The sequence below is a fragment of the Buteo buteo genome, chromosome 4 (assembly GCF_964188355.1).
Source record: "Buteo buteo chromosome 4, bButBut1.hap1.1, whole genome shotgun sequence".
NCBI lineage: Eukaryota > Metazoa > Chordata > Aves > Accipitriformes > Accipitridae > Buteo > Buteo buteo.
Window position 1 is genome coordinate 16,813,378 of NC_134174.1, and position 12,539 is coordinate 16,825,916.

Genomic DNA, 12,539 nt, shown 5'->3' on the forward strand with positions numbered 1-12,539 from the left:
ACAAGTATCTGCAAAGGGGAGATTATAAAATAACTGTCACTGAGGACTTAAATGCCGTGGAGAGGATACAGCCTCTTGAGAGTGTTAGTTACTCCACTAGCTCCATTGTAGAGTTACGCACAGTAAGTAGTCCTCAAACCTTCAACAGCTTCCCCTTGCTAACAGACCAGCTGGTTGTCACTCCAAAGCCACAGGAGGAAATTCGTGTTTCCTTCCAATGTACTGTTTAAAAAAACCTAATCCTTATAAATGTTATCAAGCCTAGTCAAAAGTTACATCCAGGCTTAGTTTGTTCCCTTATGTGTATCAGTGCTGATAGAGCTCTTATTAAAAGACTATAGCTTTCATCTTGCTCTCTGAAAGAAGCAAACAAAATGGCTGTTCTGTGGTTGTGAGGTGAAGGTTACCATTCCTTTTAAGATACTTTCTTCATTTCACGTGGTAGTGTAGGGTAAAATCACCTGTCCAGGTATCAAATAGATCATGTCTTTCTATACCAACTAAATTCTGGCAGAGTAGTAATGATCTATCCAGCTCAGAATCCATAAGGCACATTTCTGTGCTTGGATATTCTACCCGAATTCTCCCTTGGGACAGGACATTAAGCAGCTCAGCCTGCCTAGCCAGGTGTCAGTGTTTTAGCGGCTTTTGAACAAAGCCTCATGACATCACAACATCAGTGATGTAGCGGGTGTCACAAGCTTTTAATGTAGCTCCTAGGAGAGCTACACAGCTGGAAAAGCAGGGACACAGCCTTAGCCAAAGAATTTCCTTACCAGAAACAATAAGGTTTGTTGTCTTGATGTGTTTTAAAATTTGCATCATTTAATCCGGCACCTAAATTTGTGTCAAAGGCTTCAATTTTATATGCTTTTGTAAATTTTGAGTGTCCTTATTCTGAATTAATGACTTTTCAGCTAATGTCCCTTACACAAAATACAGTATTATATACAATAAGCCCATTATTGTTGATGAAGGTTAATATGTTAATAATAACAGTAACCTAATAACATATACTTCATATGACCTAAGAATTAGTCTGTTAAAAAGAAATAAAACTTGTAGTAGAAATAAAAACAGGACAGGGGACTTTCAGTTATATTTATTACATTTATTTTGGTTCTAGAATAACACATGTTACCATGAAAACACTTCTTAAAATGTCATCCAGATTAATTTCCCAGCCATCCCATTTGGCTTCCAAGGTAGTTGTATCTGATGTTTTCATGACACACAGCTTTTAAATTAGCTTTCCTGGATTAATTTGTGTCCTGGTTTCAGCTGGGATAGAGTTAACTGTCTTCCTAGTAGCTGGTACAGTGCTATGTTTTGAGTTCAGTATGTGAAGAATGTTGATAACACAGATGTTTTCAGTTGTTGCTCAGCAGTGTTTAGACTACAGTCAAGGATTTTTCAGCTTCTCATGCCCAGCCAGGGCACCTGAGCCAAACTGGCCAACAGTGTATTCCATACCATGTGACGTCCCATCTAGTTTAGGAACTGGGAAGGGGTGGGGGGGGAATGGCCACTTGGGGACTGGCTGGGTGTCGGTCGGCGGGTGGTGAGCAATTGCCCTGCGCATCATTTGTACATTTCAATCCTTTTATTACTACTGTTGTCATTTTATTAGTGTTATCATTATCATTATTAGTTTCTTCTTTTCTGTTCTATTAAACCGTTCTTATCTCAACCCACAAGTTTTACTTCTTTTCCCAATTTTCTCCCCCATCCCACTGGATGGGGGGCAGTGAGTGAGCAGCTGCGTGGTGTTTAGTTGCTGGCTGGGGTTAAACCATGACAATTTGTTAGTTATAGCTGGTTAATTTTTTCAGTCCTGGTGAAGCAGTAGAGAAATTAATACCTTTTCTTAGTAATCTTTCACACAAAATACACATGTTCACTGTATTAGAACTGCTTTTGAAAATATTTTCTCCAGTGGTACCAATTTGAAGTTGAACTGTTTGTTTGAAAGACCCAGTTTTGTGTTCAAAAAAGGTTTAATTACATTTTGATAATTTTGACTACAAGGGTTGACCTTTATTTTGTACCTTTTTGCAATTTATTGTTCCTTCCCTCAGAGGACACTGGTGCCTTGTGTAACTTAGGCTTCTATGTCACTTTTCCATGAGATCATATTCAGATGGATGTTTCTGATATGGAATCATAGAATCATTTAGGTTGGAAAAGACCTTTAAGATCATCAAGTCCAACTGTTAACCTAACACTGCCAAGTCCACCACTAAACCATGTCCCTAAGTGCCATATCTACACGTCTTTTAAATACCTCCAGGGATGGTGACTCAACCACTTCCCTGGGCAGCCTTTTCCAGTGCTTGAGAACCCTTTCAGTGCAGAATTTTTTCCTAACATCCAATCTAAACCTCCCCTGGCGCAACTTGAGGCTGTTTCATGTTGTCCTACCACTTGTTACTTGGTAGAGGAGGCTGACACTCACCTCACTACAACCTCCTTTCAGGTAGTTGGAGAGAATGATAAGGTCTCCCCTGAGCCTTCTTTTCTCCATACATATGTTGTATGATATATGAAACAAAATGGTCATTGAAAACATAGGGCGTTTACAGTGCAGGTTTGCCCTAACAGAGTTTGTTCTAGCTTTCCTGGTTCTCTGTAAGACATTAATGACATTCTCTGTGGTCATGAGTCCATAATACAAAGTGACAGTTGCATTAAGAGTGGGATCCAGTTTCCTGAACTATATATTAATTTAATGCCATTTTAGACTCCCAAAAATTTCCATGGTGTAGCAAGTATCCTGGGGGCTCTAAAATAACATTAGGAACCTATATTTGGGAAACTGAAATCTGATCTATGTACAGTCATCTATAAATTGTTGAAATCAAGTAAATGGTTTAAGTTCTTACATGTTTTTCTATAGCAGTATCATTAAAATGTACATACAGATGGAAGCAAATTCTAGAGATGTAGTCATCTGTTTTGATCTTATTTTACATCATGATTTTTATAGTTGTCAAATTGGCAGAAACTGCAATATGCATACTCTTCTGCTTGGACAAAAATTATAGTCCAGATTACAGTGGATTGTAAATGGGAGAGGGAGTCTTTCTAGTCTACCAGATGGATTTCTGTTATCTGGAGCAGTATACATTTAATACAGGTACACTGCTTTGAGGAATACTCCAGAAACTGATGCTTAGTCATTACCAGTAGTCACATGAAAATTGACTTTGTTCTTTTTGCTATTAGATGTGGATTTAATATTTTTTCTTTTACTTTTGTAAGTCATTTCCCCTTTTGGTCTTCTTTTACTGTGCTTTCTCTTGTTTCTGTCTTCAGAATCCATGAAACTCTCTTTCTTCTTACCAATTGGATCAGAATAGCTGATCCAGGAAATGAGTTTACAAATAAGTTTTGCTGTTTCTTACACAGATGAAAAGCTGTTTGAGGGGTTTTTTTCTCAGTGACACATTCTTCAGCATGCTGAAGGATTTTTGTACTTGATGTACCTGACATGTAACGCTTAGAAAAGTCTTGTTTTACTCTTCAAACACTGCACAACACCAAAGCCCTTAAATTTTAAGTACAGGAAGTTTATAGCCCAAAAGCAGTTTTGCCTAGCAGTGCTAATAAGGACTCTAAGCATAAATAGAGAAATGGTATTGTATTAGACTTTTTTGTTATTGTTTTTCCTAACCTGTTCTTATCTGAGGAAGACAACTTTTCTGCATGCTGTAGTGATGGTGGTAGAAAACTAGTTGACACGCACTTCTTAGGATCTTTATTCTTACAACTAACTGGTAGTGCAGAAGGACATTGTGTTTAAGAAGCCACAGTGCCTGACATTTGGGTACAGATCAAACAAAATCTGACTCGTCATGCCATTTAAAATTTTCTGGTGAAACTGCATAAAGCAGAATGCAGAAGTATTGGCAGAAAAACTTCTCTCATAAAGCTTAGGCCTCTGAACTTTTCAGAGATTGGAGCAGCTGTCACTGTTTTTTTGTTGAAGTCCATATTGAGGCCACAGCATTTTTAGACATATTCTGGGTTGACCATGTTCCAAGGACTCTTCCTGATACTGTGGGTATTGGTAGGCTTTTACCACTTTTTGGAGACAGAGTCCACTCATAACCTAGCTTAGTTTGTGTTAGCCCTGATCAGTATGATAAAATGATTCCATGTGAATTTTTTTTCATACACATTTTTTTATTAAATAAACAGTATTTTCTCTGGGCACATCAGGTTATTTGAGCACTAAAACCACTACTGCAAGGCCAGGTTTCAGATTGTTGATGTTTAATCTAAATGTGCATGAGTTAAATCTGCTCAATAACTTTCAAAAAACTTTAATCTTTGCTAATTTGGTCATTAAGTTCATACTTGCACACACTGAGAGGCAGAAATTTGAAGGAAGATGTAAAAAACTCAATCTGAGCAAAAAGTCAATTTTCAAATTCATACACTCTTTTTCCTGATAGAGTCTTACTAGCTAAGAGATTATCTCCAGAATGACAGTGTTTTGTCCTGAAGGAAGTTGCAGAACAGAACTTTTTAATTGGATTGTCACTCTGTAAAAGTCTATTAATGACTAATTTTTCTGACAATGTCTCTGGTAACAACTGATCCATGCACAATAATGGCTTTACTCAGCTATTGCTCCAAATACAGATCTTTATATTCTTGCTTCCAGTTTTACTTTTGTCTTCCAAGAATTACCTTGATATGCTCACTCAAAGTATTGACTATGTTCACATGAAAGAAATCCACTGTGAAAAACTATGATATCCTCTCCAAAGATTTTATGCATAGCATGATTTCAAACATGTTCTGATTGAAGGCACAGTTTTAGTATTAAGAAAATGAGCAGATCCGTAAAAGCCTACTTCCCTTGTCAAAGTCTTCCATGACTAAGGCTAAAATATATCCAAGGAAAAATCAGCATCACTGTTGAAAATGAATTAATAATGTTTATGGATGTTAATAAACTTATTCATGATTTAGGATTTTTCATAAACAATGCAAAAAGGAAGGATGGAGTAAAGTAACTGTTTTCAGTTTGTTAATAAAATAGTGTTGTGTAGCTTTTGGCTGGAACCTTAGAGTATTTTCAGTGTTTATTTCCTGTATTAGAAAGTCAGTGTCCTACAGTTTGTCCACAAACAACATTACAATCTCTTGTTTATTTTTCCACATAACAGTAAAACTATTAATAAGATCTGTATTTGCTTTTTCTGCAGAACGCAAATCAATTTCACAGTAGCTATTGATTTCACAGCCTCAAATGGTAAGAATAGAAATAAACATCCTGTGTATGTATGTGCTGTGTTCAGTTTTAAGTGTACATATGTGTGTGTGTGTATGTATCTATATCAGTATTCTGCTTAACTTCATTGTATTATTGATTATCTGTATGCCTGGCACCACCTGGAAGTAGGATTCCATTTTGCTGAGCAACAGACTAGAGGCCAACTCCTGTCCAGAAACGCAGGGCAAACAGAACAAATAAAAATTGAAGAAGCCACCTATAAAATTGAATAAGTAGGAGCAGTTTGCAAATATTTGTGTACTTTCTGATTTTTATTTTTTCTTATTGCTTGGAGAAAACTGGCTAACTTAGAAGACCCCACTGAGAGGGGCAAAAGAAAGGAGTTTCAGGTGGAGTGAGGCTGAAGTGAGGTGAAGCAGAGATAAGTTTTCATCCTCCTCCAAAGCTGCTTTCAGAATGTCATAATACTTATGTAAATTTCATCCTAAAAGTGTGTATCATATTACAAAATGACACAAATTTACAAGTCTAATCACTTTGTTGCTGCCCTTTCAATGCTGAAAAAGTTTACCGCTACTGCTGTTAACCTATTAAAAATGTATTCAGAACATTGCATTTTTACCTGATAAAACCACAGTTATGTATATAGGAAATAAGTTCATTTTCTTTTCATGATCCTTTCTTTTCAATTTCTGCTTTCTTAGATTTCTGTCTTTTTTAAGACAGAACATTTTGAAGTGATTCAGTTTTAAGGTAAATCTGATTCTTGATTCAACAGGTAACCCTTCACAGCCTACTTCACTGCACTACATGAATCCCTATCAGCTGAATGCTTATGGCATGGCACTGAAAGCAGTAGGTGAAATAATTCAGGACTATGATAGTGACAAAATGTTCCCAGCTCTAGGTTTTGGAGCTAGACTGCCTCCAGATGGAAGAGTGTCACATGAATTTGCACTGGTAAGTAAATAAATATTTATATATTGTTTTAATTTCTTTACTACAACAAAATTTTGGGAGTTAAGGTTGCGGTCTTAAGCAATTACTGGACAAGCAGAGAACAGAGAATGTGCTAATTCTTCTGTATAAAAGACTGTTTCAGAATTTTTCATCATAGTGAATTTACTGAAAGAAATCCAGCGTCAAGAAGTCCCTGTAGGCCAAAAATAGTAATAAAGTAATCATCTTTAACCTCAGCTGTAGCAGCATGAGAAACAGATGCTTGAAAGACTTTAGACTGAAGCTAATCTATCTTAAGAAGCAAGTGATCATGATCCAAGATAATCTCTCATTATTATTGTTATAGTTCTCATTTTCTGGGATCTCTTTATCTTTTATAGGTTGCTAGTTTAGAGGCATAGAGATAACTAAGTGGACTTGAAGCTGAAATGACGAACAAATCTGAGACTGGTCCATGTGCCAGTTAAATGACAAACCTAAAATCTAACGGAATTTGCCAGAAAGGTTGATGTGTTATAAATGCTTGTGATTAGTGTGGATGTTTATCTACTTGCTTATTTTCAGTTTTTTGTTCTTTTCTGAGTAGGATAGAGTTGTCAGAATTACAGCAAGCATAGGTATGTCAGGTGAGTTTTAATTAGATAGCAGCAAAGACATGGCAGAATGCTGGTGATTGTAGATGTCTATTTCTTCTGTTAGCCTATGCTAGAAAACAATGCCACATGTCTTATCTCAAGGAAAGGTTTTCCACATGGATAGTAATTTAAAACAGGTGCAATTGCAGATACTAATTTGAATCACAGACTTTGGACTTTCATGTGGCAAGTTCAAATATATTGATACATATAATCTTAAGGCCTTTAAAACAGCAGACTTATTCCTGGCTAGTTTCAGTTTTAAAAGTTGTTTCTAAAACTAATTCAGTTAATTCATGAGGCATTGTGGTGCTTTTACAGAGGAAAGAACTGGAACCAGTTCCAGTGATCCAGACTGCATATAACATGAGGCTGCTAGAACCTCCTTCCCTAGGCGGTTAACACTCACAACCAGCCATGGCACTTACATTGGGCATTTGTAGTAAACTCTCTGAATAGATCCTAGAATGCTTAGGTCTTTGCCATTTAAAAATGTACATTGGGTAGCATTCACTAACCTACATCATTTTTTCTTCATAATTACTTTTAGTGATTAATCATCTCTTGCTTTCATTAGAATGGAAACCCTCAAAATCCATACTGCCATGGAATTGATGGTGTAATGGAGGCATATTACAGGAGTCTAAAATCTGTACAGCTTTATGGACCAACAAACTTTGCCCCTGTAATTAATCATGTAGCCAGGTAAGCATCACAACAGGTACTTTGCAGAAACTTCTTATTGTCAGTATAACTATCACATATAAAAGGCTAACAGTTACATGATGCTAAACATTGAAAAAGATATTTACAGCTGTTCTGTTTATTCAGTCTAACATGATTATCTTGTACCTTTGAGTAGGTTTGAAGACCATGTGCTAGTATTATGCAGAATTTCATCGCTGATTAAAAATAAATACAAGTGATCCAGTTGATCCACCCTGTGTTAAAATCTTAGGAGAAATCATAATGAAAAAAATTTTTGTGAGATCACTCTGCCATTTTCCTTTTATGTCCTTTGGAGCACAGAATTTTTGCTTCCCAGAAAAGACAGAAATCTATCAGAAAATTTATAAAATGCAAATTTTTTTGGCATATGTGGTTCCTCTAATCTCAAAATGTCCAAAATATGAACAAAATTTTCCAAGGCTCTCTGTGGCAACAATTCCCAGCTGGTAGTGGTACTGTTAAGGCAATAGTGCAGCAGCCACCACTGGGGAGCCATCGTGCTGTGTTATGCAACACCTCATCTAACTTCTCAAAGTAAAACCCTTCTTGTGTTTGCAGAAGTTTCTTAAGAAGGATAATGTTGCCTTATTTTGGCATACAAGATCGTGACTTACAGTATACCTCCATGTGTTGGTATAGGAAAAGTGATATGGCTCAGATAATTTAGCTGAGTAACTACCTGAACAGATTTTATTTTTTTTATAGATACAGAGGAAGAACTAATGTTTATAAAATAAAGCAGTAGGGAAGTGTAAATCATTGTATTGTTGATGTTTTATTTATAAGCTTGCAAAATAGTTAATTGTTGTAGCAAGAAGTATTTATTTACTATCTGTTCTTGCTGTTGTTCGTTCTACAGCCCAATGAAAAATAATTTGCAAATTCTATAGTGTGAAGAATTTTCTGGGCACTGCAGCATGGCTAGATAGCTGAATTCAGTTATTTATCATGAAGATTAGTTGTTCCATCTTCAAATCATACCATTCAAATTATGTACGTGTATATTCCATTGCTTGTCTTTACAACTAGTGTCTCCTTTTAATCTTCCCTTTGACAGGATCTCTCCAGTAGCAGTTTTCAGACTGTGAGGAAATACGCCAATCCTTCTGACAGCTGAATTCCTTATAAGTTGCATTCAGTGTCTGTATTAGCCATGTTAACTGGAAATCTAATCCATTGACTTCTCTGGCTTTTTCTTCTTTAGAACTTGTCGTATCAGTTGAGCTGTCTGGTTCAGAATTTGGCGATTAACCTCAAGCCTCCTGTTCATTCAAAAAATTTAAATTCTTGTTCTAGTACCATCAAAGCGTTGGCATAAATTGAGTTCCTTTTCTCACCAGTTGTTTCTCAGGAATATTTGTCAACTTTTGCAGAATTACAGAAGCCTGTCACCACCATTTGTAGCTCTTCCACTGAACTTTTGTCTAAATACCAAGTTGTTGCCAACTTTGGGAACTCCTTCTGGTAGCAAATCACACTACATTATAGTGGAAAAGATAAGTATCTTCATGAGGATTTCTACTGCATGATCATCCTTAATACAATCCACGTACCAGTCCAGCTCTCAGTAACATCATTTTCCTTCAAGATTCAGTTTCTTGGCTATTCTATTGACTCTCATACACATGGTACTAGAAATGTTGATCTAGCCTGCAGTTACTCTTTGAATCTACCTTCAGTCTCAAAGAAATTTCTTCTTCCCACATCCCTCCTACTTAAAAATATGCCTCTGATGAAATCTCTGGAAACAATGTCAGATATTACTATCCTGTTGGGATCTCGGAACTCTTCAGAAGCTCTTCAAACAGATAATGAGTTTATCATCCATCCCCAGCTAGGGAGTTATCTAAACTACACCAGATTCAACCTACTGTCTTCTGTCATCTCCCCTCCTCATATAAGATCTTTCTTGCAAAAGACTTCAGAATGTTTTATTCTGTGGAAAATTTGAAATAACCAAATTTCTGTTCCATTTCTTCAGTGTAGGTACGTAGACAGTATTAAGCGCTCAGAAAGGGTAATGAATTTTTATTTTACTCTCATCATCCCTTGTCACTGCAGTCATCATTGAAAAGATTATAAGCATTGTGGAAAAATGAGATAAAAGAAGTCTCTGCATGGTAGTGAAAATGTATTCCACAGTAGGTCTTGCTAATCTAGATATTTAACTATCAGTCCCTACTGCCAGAATGAAAATAGATGATGTTCAGCAGGTTCATTGTCTGTGTGGCTTTTCTACCCATCTGTATCTTGGGGAGGGAGAGGGAGGAATGTGATGGCTTTCTGTGAGTTGTAGATTCCATTTCACACACATTCCTCCAAACTCTTGTAAATGTTGTGGTTACAGCATCTTATTTATTGGGAGTACTCGCTTGCAAATGCACTGTGTAACATCAGAGTTAGAATTTCCTAAGCATATGCAATCATCATGAGCATCATTAGAACATATCTTGTTCAGTGACACAGGCCTTTCATGTTCAGCGGCCAATAAGATAGTGAGTTCTTTGACAGTCATATTCTGTGCTTGGACATATATTCTACAGTATTCATATGGAACCTAATTTTTTTTTTTGTACTGATCTCCATGCTACTCATTGCTACTTTTATTACAAGGTTCTGCTATTTGACTCCTTCACAGCACCAGAGCCTTCATGAAAGTAGGAACTATACTGGCTGCTGTCAAGTGAAGCAGCAAGTGGAGCGACCTGCTACACACAAAAAAAGTTCTTCACTAACTATATAAGACACTTTGACCCTTGGGAGTTGAAGATAAATGAACTGAAGTCATAGTTTCTGGTATGCAGGCCATAGAGTTCAGTGGGGCTGCTATGGACTCACTATCAGGACTTTTCAAATCTTCAAAAGCTGCTCATTTTCAAAGAGCAATTGCTTCTTGGGTCCTTTGGCTGAGGTGGGAATGAAATGGCACTGGATGTGTTTTGTCTTGTATTCATGTGCAGCACAGGGAGAAGCTTGAGTCTTGAAAGGACATCTAGGGGTGGTACAGACATGAATATCTAAGCCAGGGTTGCAGGGTACATGTTCAACCATTGTACAAATGTGCACATGAATGTGAACTGTAAGTCTGCAAGCATGGTCAACAGTAAGTAACCTGTTTTTGTAAGATGAAAAAAAAATAAAATTATGGAATGTGCTGATTCCTGATAAATTTTATTTGTTCTATAAAACCAACCATTCAATATTAATGTATGCCCTTCATACCAAGCTAGGTTCCCCAGATGTAATAACTATTAAATAACTTAGAGTTTCTAACAACTCATGATTCTATAAAGGGCATTCTGTCCATGCTCCTCTTGGTAGTGATACAGTTCCTATTTTTCACTGATTCAACACATGCAGATTATCAGTATCAATATTGTATGAGGTATGTTTTCCTAATGTTCTCATTTTAAAGTAGAATGTCTGTCTTAATTATGAATGTCTTTACTTTTGAAACCCACTGCATCATGTTTCTTTATTTTTCTTAGTCCTTAGTAGTCAAATTTTAAAAATACAGCTTATTTTCATATTCGTTCCTTTGTAAAAAGGGGCTTTTTACTGTTATAATGTTGTTTTTTCTTCCCTTAGATATGCTGCTTCAGTAAAAGATGGCTCCCAGTATTTTGTTCTTCTCATTATTACAGATGGTGTTATTTCTGATATGGCTCAGACAAAAGAATCCATAGTGAATGTAAGTTTTGCTTTTGTCCCTGGGAAATGTCAGATGAAAGTACACACAGAAACAACTTCCAGGCGGGGTTTGAAAAGATCTATACCAATAGTTTTGAACACAGCACAGTGGATCTAGTTAATAGTGAGGTGGTGGGTGAAAAGCCTACATTAAAATTTGACATCATGTCAAAATGAGTAGTGTAGAATTAGGTGGCGTATTTTTGAAGGCCCATTTTCACTACCTCCTATAGAGATTCAATGCCTTTCCAGTTTGTAGGGTGCTCATGAAAATACTACTGAAATGTTCTCTCTTCACTGGAGAACAAGATGCCCTCAGGTTCTAGCCAGCAGCACATAGACAGAGTTTGTGTGTTAATAAGGTCTCTGACAGCCCACCTGGTAAGTTTTTACACTCAAAGCTGTAACTGTGTTTGAAGGTACCAGTTTACTTCCTCTCCTCTTCCAGCTTCCAATATTAAAGTAGGATAAGCTGACTCTCTTTTAAAGGAGATAAACAAGCTTTCAGCTTGGAAGTTAATTCTCTAGTCTAGCCTAGAAGTTTAGAATATAACTTCTTTTAGATGAGCTTCTTTTAGGTGGCAAAAAGGCTCCATGGAGAAAAAAGAGCAGCTCTTGATTTAACTCACCCCTCAATTTGAAGTCCCTAAGTAAGAGACCCAGCAAGTCCAGTTGGCTGATACCTTGTAACATTAAGTAATTTGCCACTAAGACATACAGAAAAACTTTGTTTCCAGTGATAGTTCATTTTTAGGAATAATAGCTGTTAGTCTGCAACTGCCTGGAAATACAGCAGATGTGGTGTTAGCTTGGAGTGAGTGGAAGTTTGGGAATATTTGCTGTCTTTCTTTTTATGACGATGCATTCATTTTTTTGTATACTTCTTGAAGTGTGAGCACAGTATACCATGACAGAACTAGTTAAATGCTTAATAATATCCAAAATAATACAAAGGGCAGTGGTGTTCAATGCAACTTGATATGTGTAAAACTCAGGAAGTTTTTTCATTTCTTAACAGTGATTGTGCTCTTAGGCATCTTTCTCATTACAGCATATAAGTCAGACACATTCTGTTTTACCAAACTGTCTAAAGGTTATGCTGTCATTCAGGAAATGCCAACACTTAAGTTTATATGCAAAAGTTTAACTCTTTGTCTTGATGCTGTCCTTGCCACTTACTCTTTCATTTACATTGTATCACATAATACTGTGTCTGTGTGAGTAGGAATGTCTTTAAAGGATGTTTTCTTTACAATCAAGCAATAAGATTCTAGAAAACA

At 36.6% G+C, this 12,539-nt stretch overlaps 1 protein-coding gene across 3 annotated transcripts in view; it reads left to right on the forward strand.

The window, feature by feature from the left end:
• The window catches only part of CPNE8 (copine 8), a 112,126-nt gene that overhangs the window by 87,143 nt on the left and 12,444 nt on the right, over positions 1-12,539 (forward strand). For all 3 annotated transcript variants that reach the window (XM_075024887.1, XM_075024889.1, XM_075024890.1), the window contains 4 exons: positions 5,217-5,263; positions 6,024-6,205; positions 7,418-7,545; positions 11,158-11,260. In XM_075024887.1, coding sequence (XP_074880988.1) covers positions 5,217-5,263; positions 6,024-6,205; positions 7,418-7,545; positions 11,158-11,260 — 460 coding nt within the window. The remainder of the gene's footprint in view (positions 1-5,216; positions 5,264-6,023; positions 6,206-7,417; positions 7,546-11,157; positions 11,261-12,539) is intronic.